Source organism: Sylvia atricapilla, chromosome 9 (assembly GCF_009819655.1).
Source record: "Sylvia atricapilla isolate bSylAtr1 chromosome 9, bSylAtr1.pri, whole genome shotgun sequence".
Classification (NCBI taxonomy): Eukaryota; Metazoa; Chordata; class Aves; order Passeriformes; family Sylviidae; genus Sylvia; species Sylvia atricapilla.
The window spans coordinates 28102774-28123250 of NC_089148.1; the positions used below are offsets into that span (position 1 = coordinate 28102774).

General features: G+C 48.1%; 1 protein-coding gene across 1 annotated transcript in view; it reads left to right on the forward strand.

Moving 5' to 3' along the window:
* The window catches only part of PLPP3 (phospholipid phosphatase 3), a 41762-nt gene extending 23730 nt beyond the window's left edge, over positions 1 to 18032 (forward strand). The window contains exons 2-6 of the mRNA XM_066325427.1: positions 588 to 745; positions 5365 to 5648; positions 6625 to 6682; positions 13419 to 13595; positions 17836 to 18032. Of these exons, the coding sequence (XP_066181524.1) occupies positions 588 to 745; positions 5365 to 5648; positions 6625 to 6682; positions 13419 to 13595; positions 17836 to 17961 (803 nt within the window). The 3' untranslated portion in view covers positions 17962 to 18032. The remainder of the gene's footprint in view (positions 1 to 587; positions 746 to 5364; positions 5649 to 6624; positions 6683 to 13418; positions 13596 to 17835) is intronic.
* The last annotated feature ends 2445 nt before the right edge of the window (positions 18033 to 20477 follow it).

Consider the following 20477-nt stretch of genomic DNA (forward strand, 5'->3'; position numbering starts at 1 on the left):
GAGCACGTGGTTGATGCGTTAGCAGGTACAAACACCCGCAGAAAACTGTCAACAGGCCCTGTAAACACCAAGAGGAGTGAGCCAAGGAAGGCTTCAGAGGCAGGGAAGTGATGGGGATGGAGGGTAGCTGGGCAGGTAGGAGAGAAGCCCTGCGGATACTCGATCCTGCCGTGTTTGTTTGCACAGCCCTGGGCTGCTCTGCCCGGCACACTGGGAACAGCATCGGGCCCTCCCCGGAGAAAAGTGCCAGATTGGTTTTCGTGGCCTTTTGCAGAGGGATTGCTCCAGGGGTCTGTTCCTGTAAGTTAATATTTGCAGCGCACAGGGCTTAACTGGAACCAGGCTGCGCAGACATCTGATAACCATAACAGAGGAGATGCTTTCTTTCCCTGCAAGGCCAGCTTGGAAAAACAAATCCCAGTGCTATTCCCTTTGGAAAGATAGCGGTATGGAAAGAAAAGCACCAGGAACGGTGATGTGTGCTTTGCAAAGGGTTTTCTAGTTGAATCTTGCAGGGGTTTTTGCGAGCTGCTTGGATTTTTGCCTGTATTACTGATGGCTTTGGTCGTTGTCTCCCCTTCTTGCAGCCGGGTTGCCCTTCCTCATCATCGAGACAAGCACAATCCAGCCCTACCAGAGGGGCTTCTACTGCGACGACGACAGCATCAGGTACCCGCAGAAGAATGTGGAAACCATCAATGACGCGGTGCTGTGTGCCGCGGGCATCCTCATCGCCATCCTGGCGGTAAGTGCCACCTCCAGAGCCTCATCCTCTGTCCCAGGAGGGCCTTTTTGGCACCTCTTTGTCCTGCTGATGCTGCCACTGATATATCAGCAGTGGTGCGCATCTCCGCTGCGATTGTTTGACTTTTGTAAGCGGTGGAGTTGCAAACATTTACAAATGAAAGCTTGTAATGAGAGGAATGAGATTTGCTCTTGGAGCCTGTAAACACGCCCGAAGCTGTTTGGGCAAGTCTTTGAGCTGCACAAGAACTTTTTCACCTTCCAGTAGGAGTTCAGAGTAGAGGCAAGAACACTTGAGTGTCAGTACAGACTTGGCATGGTTTGTCCCTATTCAAATAGCTTGTGGTATTTGCCTATTTTATAAGGTTTAAAAAACAAAGAAAGGATACATCTTTGCAGCTAACCAGTGCCTGGAAAATTTAACAGGTTAGCATTAGGTTTTTAAGAGATTGCATATTACAGCCGTTTTTAAAAGACAATTAAAACCTTCCATGGGGAGCACGCTCCCAGAGTCCTCACTCACTGTAAAATGTAGTTAATGTCCCACCTTCCCAATGCCTCTTCATTTTCCTTCTGCCAGTTTTTCTAGAGCTGTGCTAGGAAGTGGTTGCATGGCCAGAGCTTTATTTGTCAGCCAAAAAGCTGAACTCAAGCCGTGAGTTGAGCCTCCTGATGCCCACGTGTGCCTGGTCTGGGGCAGAAGACAAGACCTGTCTCCTGGTTGTTGCCTAAACACTTTCAGCTAAGATGACATTCCCCTATGAAAAGTACCTACATTTTCCTTCTCACCTGCTGCCAGAACAGCTCAGGTGCTTTCCCAGAGGTGCCACCTCCCTCTTGCTCCTACAGCTGGGAGGGATGGAAATGGAGAACAGGGGCACTTGTTCCCCTTTCAGCTTCCCCCACAGAAGGAATGTCATGAGCAATGGATATTATAGGATGGCACAGTGCCTGCTTTGGTGTTACCCCAAAATATTCCCAGTATCCTCAGCCTTGCTACTTTGTGATGTATCTCCATCGTTTCCTCATCTCTCCATCATTCCCTGACCACATACACACGCTCAGCAAAGCAGGTCCCCAAAATTGCCCTGTCTCTCTGCCCCCTCCCTCCCCAAAACCAGCCCAAAAGGTGCCAGGCCCCCAATTCTATAAACACAGCAGAATTTCACCCTGCAGGTAAGTGACCCCTGAGTGTGGAAAAGCCATAAAAATGAAATGAAAAAGCCTCTCATTTTCGCATTACTGCCGGGGCTATCGGAACGCCAGCTCCATGCAGAGTGTGCTTCTGATCCCTAATGAGGCAGTGGCAAATACAGGAGTTGGAACAGAAACTGGAAACATAATCAGCTGCCTGTGTGATCCATCAACTCTCTACCACGAAAATAGCAGGTCAATTAAAAGAGAAGGAAAATCCCCAAAGAATTGGATGTTTCTGCCCTGGTTTCACTGTGCCCACAACAAATGTAACTTAATAAGGTAAATTCAAAAGCTCAGTTATTTGCTGTTGAGTGACACAAATGGCTAACGAGGAACTGAAGCAATAGATTTCTTTGCTATGGCAGCCTGTGTGGAAAATTGAAGTCAGCCTGACCTCCTTTTTCAGATGTAACTCAGATACCAGAATTACTGTAGCATAATAGGAATTCCTTCCAAATCCACAGAGCACTGACTCTGCTCCTTTCGCTCACATCGTTTGCCTTTGGAAGGCAGGGCAGTGGTTGTGAGGACTTCCAGGGAGCTGGCTTTTGGGAAGGAGCAGCCAAAATTTCATTCCCTCGCTTTACGTGGCGTCACAGGCAGTCTAGCCTGGGGTAAAAAGGTCCAGGTCATGTTTTAAGTGGCTTGAGGACACCCAGAGAGTTTGTTAAGTAAACGGGCAGAGGCGAGACCTTTGCTTCCATCAGGATGGGAGAGGATTATGCATTTGGTTTTAATGTCTGTGTATTTACTGACTTCAGGCAAATTTCCATGCAGATGACACTGGGGAGGCTCGTGCCCCTGGGCTGTGCACTCTCACCTCTCTCCTGACTTCTCTTCTTGCTAGGAGGTGGTTGATGTGATGTTGGTGGTCCCTTGGGTGGCCAGGGGAAGGTGACACTCCTCTTCCTGAGCCTTGTATAGGGGTACCACTCCTACGGGACTGTGTCCCCAAACCAAATAGGTCTTGAAGGGCTGTGAAAAATTTGCTAATAAAATTAATTTGCAAGGTGATCTAAGTTACACACCTGGATTGGCTGGCTCTTTTACAGTTGAAGGTGATACGCTGCAGTGTGATTAGCACAGAGGATGTTACACCAAAAGCAAGTGTCTAGAAAAGCTCTAGAAGTAATTACAGCTACTTGGATTGCTGGTGATACTTTATAATGACCATAAAATGGACTTGACAACTGAAAGTCTGCAAAAAGCATTCATAGACAGAAAAATTTGATGTTGGCTTGTCTCTAGTGATGAGCTTTTTAAAATATGTGTGCCAGGGAATTGTGCCCATCACCTGGAATGGCACAAGTCCTGTGTGGATGGCTCGCCAGGAGTGAAAGTCATGAGTTTGATATCTTTAAAACTTGTTTTCTTTTCGGGATGTCCTTCCAGTCTGTGCACATCTGTGCTGCATTAGTTTTTCACCGTCCTGCTTTATCTGGGACAGCACTGCCAAAAAACCAAGTTTACCCAATTTTTATCTTCTCATTAAGTTGATCCATGGCTTTCACTAACTGGGGAGGGTTCCTGGGTACCCAGCAGCACTTTAGTGAGGGAATGAAGGCTCCAATTTACAGTCTGCTACATGTGTGCAATTACCCAGACCACCAACAGTGAGAGAAAAATATTAATCCCCAGACTTTTGTTGGTCCCTGTTTAAAATGGTCACATGCCTTTCCCCAAGCCAAGAGCCTCAGGTTTGCATGGATCTGCTTGTGAGTTTGCAGTAATGGCACATCTCCCAGTATTAGATGTCATCCTTAATCTGCCTGCTGTTCCCACTGTGAAAGCCATGAGTTTTGAGCCTCAGAGCTCCCTTTCTTATGAATTTAGGCTTTGGGGAGTGGATCTGCCCTTGTGCAGGAGCCTCTGTGTCCATCCAGGACAACCTCCCTCTGCAGGCCTCACACCAGTAGATTTCCTGGCTGGTAGCTTGTGCTGGAAAGTGGTTCAAAATGGAGATAAACCATGGTCTTTGGGAACTGTGAGGATAAAAATGATGCAGCTCCCTAAACAAGCCATGGTCACTACCAGATTTCCAAGAGGAAATCTCAGCTGTAACATGTAAACCCCAAATGGTGGTGGAGCCACCCAAAGCATTTCTGTGCACGGTAGAAGAGCCTGCTCTAACTTGGCATTTATTTTCTGTTATTACAGTTGTATCTCTCTTTGATAAAGCCTGCTAGCTGCAGTTTCAGGTGCCTTAGGTCAACCTTTGTTTTTCCAAGCCCTGGTTCGTGTGAGTTCAAACAATGATACAGCTTCAACTCTTCTTAGTCTAATTGCCATACTTTTACAGTTTATTAGTTTCCAAAGGTTGTGCCAAGCTTTTAAACAAGGTAGGCAGGGGAGCCTTGTCTCCTGCCTATGGCTGGCAGGCTGCCACGCCAGGAGGAATATTGCTGGCTGCTCCAGAAAGGGATTAACATGAAGGCATTTTTCCTGACAGTTAATTTTACATATCACAGTCCCCATGACTACAGAGGGGCAGAGACAAGGGGGCATCCAAAAAAAAAAAAAAAAGCAAAACAAAATACCCAAACCAAACCTCTGCCTCAATTTATTACTCAGGTATAAAAACATTTGGAGTAATGAATGAAATCCTAAAGCTGTAAATCTGGAGCTTAAAATTTAGGTGTGTAGCGTGACGGAGAACAATTTAAACCTTTGGCTCTTTGGGAGAGGTGAGACATTTGGACTTCATTTCACAGCCTGATTTTCATTAACCTGCCTTTTAAGAGTCATGAGTGTGAGAAGTTGGATCCTCTGCTCCCTGACAGTGATTTATGGCCGTATTATCAGACCTCAGCACCTCTGACACAAGGAAAACATAATCTGCTGCCATGTAAGAGCAATAGCCTCTTAAAATGCCCCCAAAATAGCTGGGCTTTATGGAGGCCTTGAAAACTCTGAACTGGATCTGCTGGCAGCAAGTTTTGGGACAGAATCTGAAAAGTTCGTGGCTTTCTGTTTCTTCCTCTGTTGTGTTAATGATTTTAAGAGAGGAAGATAAGCAGGCTGTGGGTTTATTTTCCTCCAAAATCAGTTTGATAAGAGGGTAGTTGGTCTGGCCTCTCCTTCCCAACACACACTAATTCTTTATCTGGTTCATGTCAGTTTTCTTTTCCCGCTACGCTGGGGTATTATTTCGCTTTTGTAAAGATATGCCAGTGTGCTAACCCAAAACCTGCCCTTCTTTATTTTGTTTTTTGGGTTTTTCCATAAGCAACACTCCAAGCATTGGGAAGGAAGAGGAGGGAGGATGGAGAGACAACTGGGCCATGGCTTCCCCATCCTCACCCCAGAAGCAGATTCCTGCTTTGAGATCCCAGGGCTGGCTCAGCCCTGCTCTCACACCCACCCCTGGCTTTTGCAGAGCATTTTTCCCTGCTCTCTGACCCCTCTGCTGTGCTTCCCTCGCAGATTATCACCGGAGAGCTCTACCGCATCCACTACCTGAAGGAGAAATCCCGCTCCTTCATCCAGAACCCCTACGTGGCAGCTCTCTACAAGCAAGTGGGCTGCTTTGTTTTCGGCTGTGCCATCAGCCAGTCCTTCACAGACATTGCCAAAGTGTCCGTCGGGCGCTTGCGGCCGCACTTCCTGGCGGTCTGCGACTTGGATTTCTCCACCATCAACTGCGCCAAGGGAGTTTACATCCAGAACTACACCTGCAGGGGAAGTGACAGCAGGGTGCAGGAAGCCAGGTGAGAGCCCCCAGGCACCCAAGGGTTGCTGATGTGCTGCTAAATGTGTCTCAGGTTTCTCTCGCTGAAACTGGGAGTGGCGTTAGTTTGGATATTAGGATGAAATTCTTCCCCGTGAGGGTCAGGAGGCACTGGAACAGATTGCCCAGGGAAGCTGTGGATAAATGCCTCATCCCTAGAAGGCCATCTTAGATGGGGATCTAAACAACCTGGTCTAGTGAAAGCTGTCCCTACCCATAGCAGAGGGGTGGAATGAGTTGGTCTTTGATGTCCCTTTGCATCACAGGCTATTCTAGGATTCTGTGAAATGCTGCTTTTTCTGCGAAGGCCATAAATCTGTTTCCCAGTGAGCAGCAGTTTCCCTTGGGAAGTGTGGCACCCAGCTGAATAATGCTTCTTTTCCTTTCCCTTTACTCCTACACTATTGTTTCCCTGAGCTGCTGCTCTGTGTGGGAATTCACCCCCAGAGCTGAGCTCATGGTGAGCAGCCCGAGCTGTCCCGTGTGGCAGAGCAGAGCCTCTCCTCAGGAAAGGCTCCACCACACAGGCAGGGCTGCCAGTCCCTCTCCTTGGAGCTCTGTCATATCCATCAGATGCCCAATTTTGACTTTTCCAAGGGCACATTCCTCATGCTGCAGTGAAGCCACTGGAGAAGTTGCTCTCTTCTCATTTCTTTCGGGTTTCCCAGTTATTTGAGGCGAGAATGATGAGTTATTGGGTTATCCTGGAAATAACTGCTGCCCCATGAGTAGGCCAGGAAGGGACAAACAATGCAAGCATCCTGTCCATCCGTTTGCTTTCTGCCTCACCAGCAAGCAGGGCGGATAACAGAGGTTTTATAACCCAGAGAGTTGGGGGTTGTGAGTTCCTCTGGTCTGGCACCCTCAGATGCCACAGGCATGTCACCATATTACAGGGAGAATTACAATATTGAGGATTATACTGCCTGGTTCTGAGCACCTGCTTTGTTTTGCAGGAAATCCTTCTTCTCTGGGCACGCGTCCTTCTCCCTGTACACCATGCTGTATTTGGTGGTAAGTGACCTCACTGAGCTGATTGATCCCCCTGTCCCCCTGTCCCACAGTCCCACATTCCATGGAAGTAATGGCAGGATGAGTGCTGGACATGGGAAGTTGGTTGAAAAAGAACAGTCTGAGCTGTTGGTGGGAAGATCCACCCTCAGCTGCTGTGGTGTTATTTAGGACAGAGACTCCTGGGATGATAGCTGAGCTGTGTGTGCAGCTTTGGGATGTGGCCAAGGTGGCAATTAAATCCAAATCCTCCTAAATTTGTGGACGACCTGTGCAATTTTGTTTGCCCCACGTTGTGGTTTCCGCTGAGGAGAGTTGGGGGCGAGCCGAAGCGTTTCCTGGATGGAGGGGGAGGATGTGATGCCTTGGCCATGTCAGGAGGTGATGCCTGGTTCTGAAATGTGCCAGAGGAGCAGGTGGAGCAGCCTCTGCCCGCCTGGTTCCGGAGGGGAGGGCTGGTTTTCCTTTGTCAGTGAGAAATGGCTCTGCCCTTCCTGCGCCGGGGCTGGGGCCAGGGTGGCTGCCAAGGTGCTTCCTGCCGGGACTGCAGGAGGCAGAGCTGCCCACAGGGGCTGGACACACACAAATGCCCTTCCAGGGGGGGGCTCAGAGGGGTTTCTGTCTGTTTTTCCTTTTTTTATAAGCTATTTATTTCATTTTAAAAAATCAAGTTTCGTGTTGCTTGTAAGATTTGTGCTCCTCCTCCATCCCTGGTAATCTGGGACTTGCCAGCACGGCGCTGATAAAAACATGAAACATGAGCTTTTATCTATGAGCAGTGCTCTCCCCCATCCCTTACCCTCTGGAAAGATAAGTGACCACTGCTCCCTCCTGCCTTTTTCAGCCTTGGATCCCCCCCTCCCTGTGAGCAGCTCCAATAACTGAATCACTGAGCTTTCCAGGCAGTTGTGGGCGGCATATTAAATTCTTTCTTTGTTTTCCCCTCTTATTTTGTTCTTGGAAAACTTTTTGAATTTCTTCAACGAGCGTTTTTGGCCGTTTCCTCCCAGCTGTATTACAATGAAGAGCTGCCTTGGTGATGCTTCACAGGAGGCTCAGCCCATCGTAAAACTTTCTGAGCTGAGTTTGGACTGCTCACACGGCAGTCATTTATTTCTGGGAAGGTCTGTGGGCAGTCAGAAAAGTCAGCCCTGAAGTATTTTCAAGCTCAGCATCTGGGAACAGCAAGGAGTGCTGGTCCCTGTGAAGATGGTGATGGTTTCTCTACCAGGGCTTGACCCATTTTCTGCAGGTTGCTGGGCAAGCTTTCTTTTTCTTCGTGTGTTTTTCTGAAAATCCAGCTCTTGTGGAGCAGGTGAGAAACAAATGGGAATACAGAGTTTGGGGAGCTGGTGGCAGAGACCCCAAAACTGCAGAGTGGGCTCCAGGTTCCCACAGGGTGCACAGAAAACCTGCGTGGCTCATTTTCCATTGCTGCTTTGCGCCAATGCCTGCTGCCTGCTGTTCTTTTAAACTTTGCAACAGGCTTTAGAAGTGGTGTTTGGCTCCTGTGTGATGCTTCAGAGCACAGAGATGCCTCTGGTCTCTCTTTGCTGCCCTTCCCTGTCCCCGGATGGGAGCACTTGAGCTGTCAGCACTCACCAGGCTTTGCCCCACACCCCCTCACCCAGGACAACTTCCTGGCTGTTCCACTTACCCCTCTCTGTGGAGGAGGCAACCCCTTTAAAATGAGTTTATTTTTAATTTTTGCCTTGTCCCAAAACTGTGATATGGCTGGCAGCAGACTCTGTCTGACCAGGTGAGCAGTTACCTTGTGCCTTAAGAAGTCAGGAAAAATTACATCGAGTATTTGGTGATAAACTGAAGGGAGAAAAAGGCAACTTGAGCAATGATTCTGTGATTCCAGCTCATCTATCAGCACCCTGCTCTCCATCACTCCAGCTCCCTGGTCACTGCTAGAGCCTGGCAGAGAAATCTTGTAGAAAAAGGGAGGCAGAAAATCTGACACATTGGAGAGGCTGATAAGAATCAAAAAATAATTACAAGAAAAAAGAGATTATAGTAAGCCAGAGGGATTTTATTTGATGCAAGATAAACCCCCGCTGTCTTGCTCACCTCAATGAATGAGCTGGGGTTTTGAAAGCATGGTTAGAAATGTGGCATCCACCACACCAGTGCCTGCAGGAGGTGTGTTTGATGGATTTAATCAGGGAATCATCCCAATCAAGACAAAACAGGTGCTCCCCTTTTCCTGGGAATTGAGGGCTGTGCTGCAGCAGGTTGCTGCCTACACTTTGGATGCCAGGAGTGTGCCAGGAGCTTCTGCAGAACGGGGGATCTGTGGGGCTGAGCGTGTCCTGCAGAGCCCTGGCAGATCAGCCGTGTCCCGAGCGTGTTCCTGATTGAACAATACTCCATATTTCATGCATAAGTCACTTCCCGTCTTTCCTGGCGTCCCCTGGCTTCACTCTCCGAGCCCATTCTGAATTAAAATGTTTTCAAGTTTGCTTCACCTGCTGGAGACGGGTGCCAGAAAATTCCAGTCAGTCTATTAAAAGATCCACGGGTTCCCACGCACCCCAAAGGGCTCTGCCTGCAGCGTGGGGCTGGATTTGTCCAGATATTTGGTGAACAGTGGGTGAGTTACCACAGCTTCTCGATTTCCAGCAGAGCCCTGTGCTGTCCATGGGCTCCTAGTAGGAAAACACTGATGGATGCCAAGCCCTGGAGGGCTTTGAGGGATAAGCCCCAGGGAAAGGCACTTGCAACACAATAAAATCCCCTGGGATTTAGTTCCAAATGCTGACACTTCAGGGCTAAGTTTCTCCCAGCCTTCTTGTCACCAGGAATACTCAATTAACATCAGGCCTTTGTATAAAAAATTTTAAAGGGGAAATAACTCTTGGGTAATCCTCTTTGTCCTAATTTTCCTTGCTTTGTTACTCCTTGGCTGAGCGAGCTGTAATACGTATTTATAGCAGGCTGAGGGAAGAGGAGGTATGGAAAGAGCTTATTCCATGCAGCCCTCTGGAGCTGACCCACACCTCTTTGTTTTGTTTCTGTGGATGTGGGGGAGCTTTTGCAGGGAGCAATGGATGCTTTCTACTCCCCTTGAGCATGTGAGACAATAATGCTGATTTATTTGTGGCATGAAGTTGCCTCAAATCACACAAAGAGAAAAGCTGAATTTAAATATCAGAAAAGCTGAATTAATATCCCTCAGCAACGCTGGCTGATTCTGGATAAAAGGCAAGCAAACCTTGTGTATTTAATATGTGTCAGTGGGTGAGGCAGAAGACCTCAGAATGGGCTGTGGTGTGTTCTACTGATGTAAATGGAAAATGAGAGATGGTGCTGGGTTTATGTGTCAGGGGGAGGGTGAGGCTTCTCCCTGGAGCTCCTTGCTGAAGGGTCCTGAAGGTGCCCTGCTACAGCTGAGCAGTGATGTGCCCTTGTGAAGGAACCTCTGTGGTGGTTGTGGACTTGGAGTTGAGTTTAGTGGTGACCTAAAGAAGAGAATAAAATGGAATTACATCAGAGGCCGAGGCTGAGCTGTGAACTGAGCTGCTGGAGTTATTTCTGATGGGCTGAGAGGGTGCTGTGCACTCAGCAAAGGCAGGGAAGAGACTTTGCCCATCTCCTGTCCTTCCCTTCTGGCCAGCTTGGTGCTAAAAGCCAAATTCTGCGTTCCCCAGCCTCCAGCTGGCTTTGTCCAGCCAGGGCAGTGCACTACACTGGGATGAGTTTGGGCTGGAGAGGTTTGTAGCACTTTGGGTACCACTTTGCTTGCAGATGGGGCTGGAGAAGGAGGTCACTTGGGGTCAGGCAGCCAGGAACAAGCCCAGCTGTTTCCCAGAAGGAAACTTGAGGTGTGACTAAGGGCTGTGGTTGGTGGAGTCCAGCCCTGTGGCAGGGAGAGTGTGAAGGGTTTGGGATTTCTGGATTTTCAGAAAGCCCCGGGAGGCTGGAGGTGATGCTCTGAGCCTGTGTCCCCTGCCAGCCACTCCTGGGTTTGCTCAGAGGCTATGTGTGGCTGTGGGCTGTCCCCACCAGCCCTGTGGAAGTCCCCTGGCACAGGGACAGTGATGGGACGTCCCTCCAGCCATCTGCTCTGTGGTAACTCAGCCTGTGCCAGGAGACAGCGGATGGGAACTCCAAACAGCTCCCACTCCGTGTGATCCCGTTTCACCCACCCTTGCTCCTGTTGGTGCTCCTGGTTTTTGCTGCCCTGTGATGATCTGTGGTGGAAATAACCCCAGCTGTGGTCTTGCTCTTCCATCCCCTCCTGGGAAGGGCTCCATTCCAGCTCCACATTCCCACCCAAATCTGTCAGTCTATAGCAGGCAGCATTTCAGTTTTGCTTCCAGGAGCTAAAAAAAAAATATAAAAACCAAACACCAAAACAACATAAACACCTTCATAAGCAGATTTTCAGATAAATTTCCAGGAACTTCCTATTTCTTGGTTATCGCACTAATTCCTGCTTTAGGGAAATTCTGATCCTTTCAGCCCCTAAATTCTACTTTCGCTTTTTGACCTTGTCTTATTAACTGGGGTTTTCTTTCATGCTGAGGGCAGAGGCAAAGTTTGGAGCACCCCAAGTCTTACCCTGAAAATATTTAGGGATTCCTGCTATTTGAGAGCAGCTTTTGTAACACTGCATGTTCATAAAACGCCTGTGGAGTATGAGGAGTGCTGTCATACTCTTTTTTTGTCCTTATGAATGGGGAATAAAGAGCAATTTTTCCATGGCCTTTATTGTGGCAGTAAAAAGAACTCAGCTGAGATCCTCACACTGGACATGGGACAAAGACAGAAGATTAAAATCAGACATCAGGTTTCAAGTCTCCCTGGTAGAACTGAGAGTGTTGGTTTATAATATATAAAACTTGGAGCTGCATTTGCTCTGGAAACTGGAACCTGAGTTTTGCACTGAGCTGAGGCTGTTGAACATGAAAATAGACTCATGGAATGGTTTGGGATGGAAGGGACAAGGGTGTGGGGTGTGGGGTGCGCTCCATGGGGCCGTGGCTGGTTTGCAGATATATCCCCCAGAATCACCATGTGCATTAGCCAGCACTGAGCTGTTTTGGTACTGCACCCTTCCATGTTAATTGGCTAACAATCTGGATAATTTGGAGCATCTGCTCCATTCAGACTATGTGATATTTCATTTCTTCTGAACAGCCAAGTGTGTGTTCTTTCCAAAAAGGAAAGATACAGTGTTTATGCCACAGCCAAACATACTAAATCGGCCAAAATGATGGTTCCCCCTTATCGAGGGGGAGAATTATTCCCCCCTCCCAGTTAGTTCTGCTTTTACAGAACTATTCGTACAATTAGGTCATTTTATGCCTTTATGTTGTCAATAAGTTACTTGTGGTCTCAGGGAGCCCAGTGACAGCTCCATTCCCTTTCCCAAGGCAGTGCAAACTTCTCAGGGCGTGTAAAAGGGGTCATAAAGGGGGAGTAAACCTCTTTTGCAGCCCTCTGATGTAGCAGAGCCCCTTGAAGGACTCTGGGTCTGGCTCCAGTGCTTCCTTCAGGAGCAGGCAGGGCTGGGCTGCAGGAGCTGAGCAGCTTTTGCCGCTTTCACACCCTTTGAGCCTGGAGGCTGCTCCCTCCCTTCCCGCAGCCTTCCTGAAGCTCATCCAGGGCAGGAGTTGCTGCTTTCCTGCCCTCTCTTCCCTCCCAGCTTCCCGTTTCCCACAGGAACCTGCCGTGCCCGGCTGCCGCAGCGGAAACGGCCGAGATAGTCACGGCAGGGCTGCAGTGTCTGCTTGACATCACCCCACTGGAGCCTTTCTGGGCTGAGCCAGGCCTTTGCTTGGCATTCCCACCCAGGGAGGGGATTCCCAGGCTGTGCAGTGGGGCAGCTGCTCTGTGTTTCCCTAAAAAACCCTTCGGCTGGGGAGCACAATGGGAGTGTTGGAGGGTGGCGTTGTGCGCATTGCCGGTGGTTGTGGCCGTGTCTGGGAGTTCTTGGGATGGCTCTGAGGGTTTAGCATGCTGCTTTGGCTCTTCTTTTCCCTCTGAGGGATGGTGTGAGTATCTAAATACCCCAGATTTGGGATCTTGCTGTTGTTGTGCGTTGATAAAGCTGGGGAGGAATTTCTTTACTGGGATGCAGTGTTGTGTGGAGGCTGAAGCAGAGCTGGGGTGCAGGGGGTCCCAATCCCTTGGTCCTGGCTCCCTGGGGAAGGGACTGACCTCATCCCCTCCATGGGTTAAAAATCCAAAACATCTTTGGACACTCCTGGGCCTGTATGAATTGGGCCCAAGGGGATTTGTACCCCAACATGTCCCCCCTTTCCGTGAGCCCTGAAGCCTCCCTTAATTGCTTTATTAATCATTAGTTGAATGCATTGGAGTAAACAAGGCATTGTTATCAGCACAATTATTATGACTAATATGTATAGACTCATTTTTAAAAAACTCTTTCACCCATGTTAAATTCCGTCTCTCCAATAGACTATCCATCCAAATCCCATTGCCAATTCCAATTTTGACGCACCCTCCTTAAGTTGCTGTGTGCACTTATGGCTGGATTCTGAGCGATTAGATAAATTCATACCACACATCCCTTCAAAATCCAGAGGCCACACAGGTGCAAGAAACATCCTTTTTTTTTTTGTCAACTCCCTTTCCTTGAGCCACAGTGGATGCCTCACAGCCACCCCCACAGAGCAGCCGCCTGCTGCATTTTGGGCGACCTGCTGCATTAACGCGACCTTTTTTTTGTTGTTGTTTGTTTGTTCATTTCCCTCTCTTCCCACAGTTTTATCTGCAGGCCAGATTCACGTGGAAGGGAGCCCGCCTGCTGCGTCCCCTGCTGCAGTTCACCCTGATCATGATGGCCTTTTACACCGGGCTGTCCCGCGTGTCCGACCACAAGCACCACCCCACCGACGTGCTGGCAGGCTTTGCACAGGGAGCCCTGGTGGCTTACTGCGTGGTGAGTGTGGAAAAAAACGGGGCTGGGAACTGTCCTGGGGAGCTCCTGTGGGAATAGCAGTGCCTTTGTAACCCGGTTCCAACTGGGGATGTGGTGGAGAGGCGCAGTGCTCCAAAGGTTTGGTCCAGGCAGCTTGGGGCGCTGGGAATATGTTCAGTCGTGGAGGGTGTTTCCCTCTCCACCAGCAGCTTTGGCTTCTCCAGCTGTTCTCAGTAAGGTTCATGAGCAAAATTTTCCTCCAGGAGCTGAGCAGAGAGTCTGGGGTGCTTGGGGTTTATGGCTCTTTCACGCACAATCCGTCCAAAAAACTGGTGTCAGCCTGATGAGGGGAGGCTGGCTGATGGCTGGTGGATTTTCGTGGAGCAAAAGGGCCTCTGAGAAAGTGGCCAGCAAAAGCTGTGCCTGCTTCTCTTCAGCTCCTGGGCTGCTTCTCATGCCATTTGCTCTCCCAAGGGTGAGCTGACTGCACAGCCCTGTAACTCCCAGTGACACATGAAGATTTTTTAAGTTGGCAGGGTGGAGAGCACCAAGTCAGGAGCTGGGGGCTGTGGTGCTTTCTGTGTCTGTGTGAACTCCTGAAAGCAAGGCTTTTACAGCTCACCACGTTTTATGTTTTTTCTTTTAACTTTTCTAAAAGTAAATCAGCCTTGGGAACAAGGAGTTAAGTTCACCAACATTGCATTTTGCAGGGAGAGAAAATAGGTTATTTATGTACTTCCCACTCGCTGATGATATTCCAAAGCCAAAACAAAAATGTCATTGTTGGGAAGCTTTTATGGAGTATTATTAACTCTGTGAGCAGTAGCTGCTGGGTTTTGCCGCTGCCTGGTGCCCATGTCCCGTGCAGGGCTGGCAGATCCCGGAGGGAAGGTGGGAGAAGTGTGTGTCTTCGTGCTGGGAGGTGGGATAAGAGCCGTGGGGAAGGGGAGTGGGGACCAGGCAGTGCATCCCTGGATCCCAGCAGCCGTTCCAGAAGGACAATAGCTCTCCGGATGCTTGGGATGGATGTCCGGATGCTTCCTGGCTGGGACCAGCAGCAGGCCTGGCTGTCCCCTCCCAGCCCTCAGGCAGCTGGAAGCTGTGCTGGGAAGGGGAGGCTGTGGCAGGGCTGGGATAGTTTTCCTGTGTCATAGGAAGCAGCTGCCTGGAGTTTCCCAGGCAGGCTCAGGTTTGCCTGTGAGCCTGGGGCAGCCTGAGCTGCTCTCCCAGTCCCAATGCTGTGCAGGAATCAGTCACCTGGAACATCTCAGGACTCAGGGAGGGTTTGAACCCAGTCCTTGTCCCATTCCATCAGGCTGCATGCTGTTCTCCAGAACGTGCTGTTCTCCAGAACGTGGCTTTGCTGGTGGGAGTCTTTGCCTAGTAGGGCCTGGCAGACTTTCCTCCGTTTTGGGAGGTGGCAGCAAGGGACAAGAGGAAGAATCATCCCCAAACACCCTAGAGTTTGCACTGAAGGAGCAGTTTAGCAGCTTTTTGCTGAAATTCGTGATGTATCCTGGGGGTTCTTGCCCAGCTCACCTACACAGGCTGCTCTGAAACAGAGGGAGGGACCTAAAAACTCACCAACTCTGCCCCTGGGTGCTCCCAGCCACCCCTTCCCTCAGCAAAGCCTTTAGGGTCCACCCTGGTGATGGTCAAGGGCTGTAAAAACACCACAGTTATCAGGCCACGATTTTCAGTAGAAACCAGTTGTGGATTTCATCTCCTAAGGCTGCCCGAGCTTAAACCCAGGTCGTGCTGCAGCAGACACGTTTGTCTTCCAGTGCCTGAAACAACAAGCAGAAGACATTAATGTCAAGCACTTCCAGCTGATGAAACATTCAGACTTGGACCCAGGGTGAAATACAACGAGAATTTCTCAAATAGAAATAGTTGCTGTGCGCCTTGTAGGCAGCTTGCTGTGTGTTGTGTGGTTTATGTCTCATCAGAGGGAGAGGGAGAAGGGGAGATGTCAGAAGGACACGCTCCCAGTGTTGCTCTGGTTAGCTCAGAGGAGTTGTTTTAACCTCCCTCTGTATATGGTTAAAAATTGCCTCATGTAGGATGAAAAGCAATAGGAATTGTTAAGTGGGAATGTGAGATACTGGCTTAAAATGCTCTCAGTCTTCTCCCATCAAGTTTTCTTTATGGGTGGAGAGCACCTTCTACAGGAAATGGAGCTAATCCAAGTGAAAAACTTAGCACGTTTATTAGTCCTTTTTTGTGTTAAACTGTTCAAGCATTAGGAGGATTTACCACACTTTTAACCCCCAAAGATCACGTTTCATGATTCCTATAAATGTTTATATAACCTCCAGCCATGTTAAAGTGAAATACAGTTTAAAAAGAAATGAAACCTCTTAACTGGTCTCTGAATGAAACCCTGAAAAGCAGCACAGTAAAAGTAAAAACACCCAGGATGAAACTCCACCATAACTCATTCCTGTCAAAAATAAAGAGCAGACTCCAAGCAATCCCCAGATGCTTCTTGCACTCGGCAATCTCCTCCCATAAATTGATTTGTCATGGCTATCTCGGTGCAGAAGTTGGACACCTTTTTGACTAAATCCGGCTCTCAGAGGTGGGCAAATGGGCGAGATGGCACCAGAACTGCACCAAACCAGACAAATGGGGGGTTTACAGTTATTAACAACCCAAAAGAAAAGCAATGCCAGAGCAGTTCAGTGTGGTTTTACACTGGGATGCTGCAGCAAGGGGCCAGACTCCAGCTCGTGACCCTCGGGAGCATCAGCTGGATCCTGTTATTTACCCAAACGTACAAATGCTTCCACTTGGATGCCCTGTAAACAACTTTATCAGCTCTGTTACACAACCAAACAGCCAGACATCAGCACATACATCAAGAAAAGAACTGTTTTGTACATCAGCTCCTTCTCTGCTTTTCCGCAAAGCAATGCCAGCTCAGCTTCCTTCGTCCCTGGTTGCAATTGTAGGAGTAAATTGCTGCTTACAGGAGCTTTGCTGCCTGTCCAGCTTGAGCCTTATCTGCTGTGCTGATAGGGGCTTGAAAAAGTTATTTCCAAGGACAACTTGACCTGCTGCACAATGCTCCGGGTAGTTAGAAAATGTGGAGATGCGGGAAGGCCAAACCTTTGCTTTCTCCCTGTGTTACCCAGCCTGTAAATTGTAATCTGATATTATTTCTTTAAGCACCTTGGAATTATTTTTCCCCCTGATTTATCTAGGTGCTTAAACGTTGCTTTTGAGTAGTGTGGGAGAAAAAACAAATGTACTGCTGATTCCTACAGCCATGTGCTTCTCATCCTGGGATTTCAGCTCGGCAAACCCATGGCTTTAGTCCAGATTATTGGGATTTAAGGATTTCTGAGATGAGAAATGATTGGGCTGGCAGAAGCAGTCGATGGCAGGACGGAAGTTTAGGGCTGTGGCACCAGGTGACAAAATGATGAATCCTTGCCACTTCTTGCTCCATCCAGAGGATCTGTGCTGTCTGACTCTTTTCCCTTCTGGCACGGGGCTGAGGTTTGGCAAGGGTGAAAGTACCCTGGTCCTGGAGGGCTGATAAGCTTCGTGCTGCTGCTGCCAAAGGAGGATGTAGAAGTTTCCTCCCAGCACTTTGTTTCTTATTGTGTTGCTACCTTCCGAAATTGCCAGGCTCTGGCTTTTTCACATCCGGGAGAGGGGTTACATCACGGGATATTTAGGAAGAAAGGATCAGAAATAGCTCCTCCTCTCCTTAGCCTTTGGCTTCTACCAGACCTCAGCTCTGTACTGCTGCCTTGGTGGGGGTGAGGAGCATTGCTCACCACTGACTCACTGCTGATAGCTTTTGACACAGCTTTGACTTGAAAGCTTTTAATTGCCTACCTGATGTCTGGCTGAATGAATTGTTTCACACCAACTCCATCCCTGAAACCACTCAGGATGAGTGAGGCCAGCCCTTTGGAGACCTTTGTTATTTTATTGGAGTGAAGGCCGTGGATCTGTTTCCTGGCTTTTCAGCCAGTTCAGCAGAGGTCTAGGTGTTGCACTCGGTGATTACACAGTGAGAAATTAAGTTGTCCTCTCATGTTTTTTACAGTTTTGAGAGGTCTGAGCCTTCTGCTGTGCTGTACAGAAAGGTGGTAGCAGGCGCTTGGGATTTCTCAGCTGTTATGGGCAGGCATTCAAAAAGTGCTATTTTTGCAGCTTAAAGATGTGTATATATCCTGTAAACCAACTTTCTGAGCAAAGCATCTCCCACTGTGGCTAAGTTTGCCTTTTCCACTTATTCCTACAGGTGTTTTACGTCTCAGATCTCTTCAAGCCTAAGACAAAGACTTGCCTGCCTCCACCTCCCATCCGGAAGGAGATCCTTTCACCTGTGGACATCATTGAGAGGAATAACCATCACAACATGGTGTAGAACTTTGAGGAATCAGATGGGTGTTGTATTTTAAACTCTTTTTTTTTTTTTTCTTTTTTTTTTTTTTTTTTTTCGAAAAAAAAAAGTGACTGCTGACAGCAACTACCTGCTGCTCTCAAATCTCATCAGACAGTAGAATGTAGGGAGAGACTTTCTTGCCCGACCAGTAAAGTCTTACTCTGTGGTCTTTTCAACTTGCGACATTTGGATGAAAGGGGTGGTGGTGGTCAACTAAGGCAAAGGCGACAACGAGAAAGGAAAAAAAAATGAAAAACAACCCCACACGACACAAAAAGCCGAACAAACAAAGAGAGGTGCCGGAGTTCTGGATGTGCAATTGGTTTGAGTGTTCATGTTGTAGTGAACGCCAAATTGTTCCTAGCCCAGTGAACACTAAGGGATTTTTGGAAAGCTGGCCATCCTAGATTTTTTTTTTTTTCCGACTACGAAGATTTCCAATGCCCACGAGGGAAAAAAAAAACCCAACAACTCACGACTAAATTGTATGAGCACTATGTATGAGCAACAGCACTGAGTCAAGATCTGGGATTGGTTTGTAAGAGTTGCTTTTTTTTCCTCTTTTTGATCCTAGTTTATTTTTGCCTCCTCTCTTCCATACTGTGACTTAATTTAGAAGAAGCTTGCCCGGTCCGAGATCTCCGAAGGGTCTCTGTTCTCTCTGCTCACAGTACACGCCTTTAACGAGCGGCCCCAAGACGCGCAGTGAGGCCGGAGAGCTCCTTCCTCCATGCAGAGAAGCCACATTTCTTCCTCCCCGCTCGCTCCCTGCCCAGGGCTCATCCCACCCAGAGCATCCTCCACTTCCCAGCCATCCTCTTTCCCCCGCCCAAATAAGAAAAAACAAAATAACCCCAGCAGGTTTTGTGTGCGCGAACCGCCCGCGGGAGCCGGCGGTTTGCGCCAGGGGAGCGGCCGAAGACTCGTTGGCACTATGACCCCGGGGCTGAGTCCCGGGGAAACTTTTATTTCTGCAGTTTTGGGACAAGCTGCTGGGCGGCACGTCCCGGCCTGGGTGTCAGTCGGTTTGTGCATCCCCTTCCTCTCCTCCTCCTCCTCCTCCCTGGGGCAGCCCGGGGTGCGCCATGGCAGTACCAGGTCCTGTGCTCCGCTGGGTCACTCCGGTGGGAAATCAGCTGTGCCTCTCTGGGGCGTGATGATGAAATTTTTGGGGTTTTTTTTTTGGCCCAGAAGCCACAGGTGCTTGGTTTGCAGCCCCTCCCACGAAGCGTTTGCAAAGGGATCCCGCAGAACACGCAGAACAGCCATTTGCACATCCTTCTCACAGAATCCGTCCTATCATTTCAACTTATAGCAAGCTATGTTGTTTTTTTTTTATATTATAAATATTATATAAATAATGTATAAAACCGTAAAAATTAACTATGTAAAATATTATTTCTGAAACAATTTTAGATATATCCACTATGACTATAAACTGTGTCCTGACCTGTGTTATTTACATTTTGCTGCTTAAAAAAGCATTGAATTAATTTTTTTATAGTCGACTAAAATATTGTAGTTCTGTGGTAGTAATATTTTAATGAAAATAACTACAATTAGAGACATTTGTATAAAAAAACATATTAAATTGTCTGTATTTTTGTAATGTTCCATTTTGTAAAGAGAAGAATATTCAAAGACTTTTGTAGAATACAAAATTGAAGTTTGTATCTGCGAAATTATTGCTGTATAAATGTGCTTTTTAAATAAAAGCTCATAACACAACTAAACATCCTGGTGCAAGCTGCATTCTGTCTTTGGGTTGCCCTTTCCTTGCCAGGAAAAGAGGATCCTTCCCCAGTGGGACAGTTGGATGTGTGATGTGGATGTTGGGATGGCATTTTGGGATGCGATGATTCAGGAGGGCAGCTGGATAAAAAGGATCAGAGACCATTTTTGATGGGAGTGATGAGAAGATCCCATCAGCTCCTGACTGGGGGTACTTATGGGTTTGCATTGATCTTCTCTATTCTATGTCCAGTCTTAAAGCAAATCCAATTTTACTGAAGGCATCCCTTTTTCTTTAACGATCTTAGAAGCTTTAAATAAATTTTATTGAGGTAAAATAAGGTCTGAAGAGCCACAGCCCAGCTGCTGGTTGTCCTGGACAGCCCCTGCCTAGGAGGGCTCCCAGCTACACTCTGCACAAACACCTTTCTCATGAAAAGCAGGCACTTGGCAGCTAAAGCAAAATCTTGCAGCTTGCTGGGTTGCAAATGTAGGTAAGAGGGGAAAGAAGAAAAAAGAAAAAAATCTCACTACAACATGTGCTCAGAGAGGCACATGTGCACAGCACACAGTTATGAGGCAGCCTGGATTTTTTTTTTATTATTATTTTTATTATTATTATTGTTATTTTCCTCCTCCTACAGAGGCAAATGGATTTGTTGGTGGTGACACACGGTCAGAGCCGCGTTTCAACCACTCCTTGAGTGAACCACATCAGCGAGATAACACGGCACAGAAATAATATGCAAGAATGCATGACAGGAAGC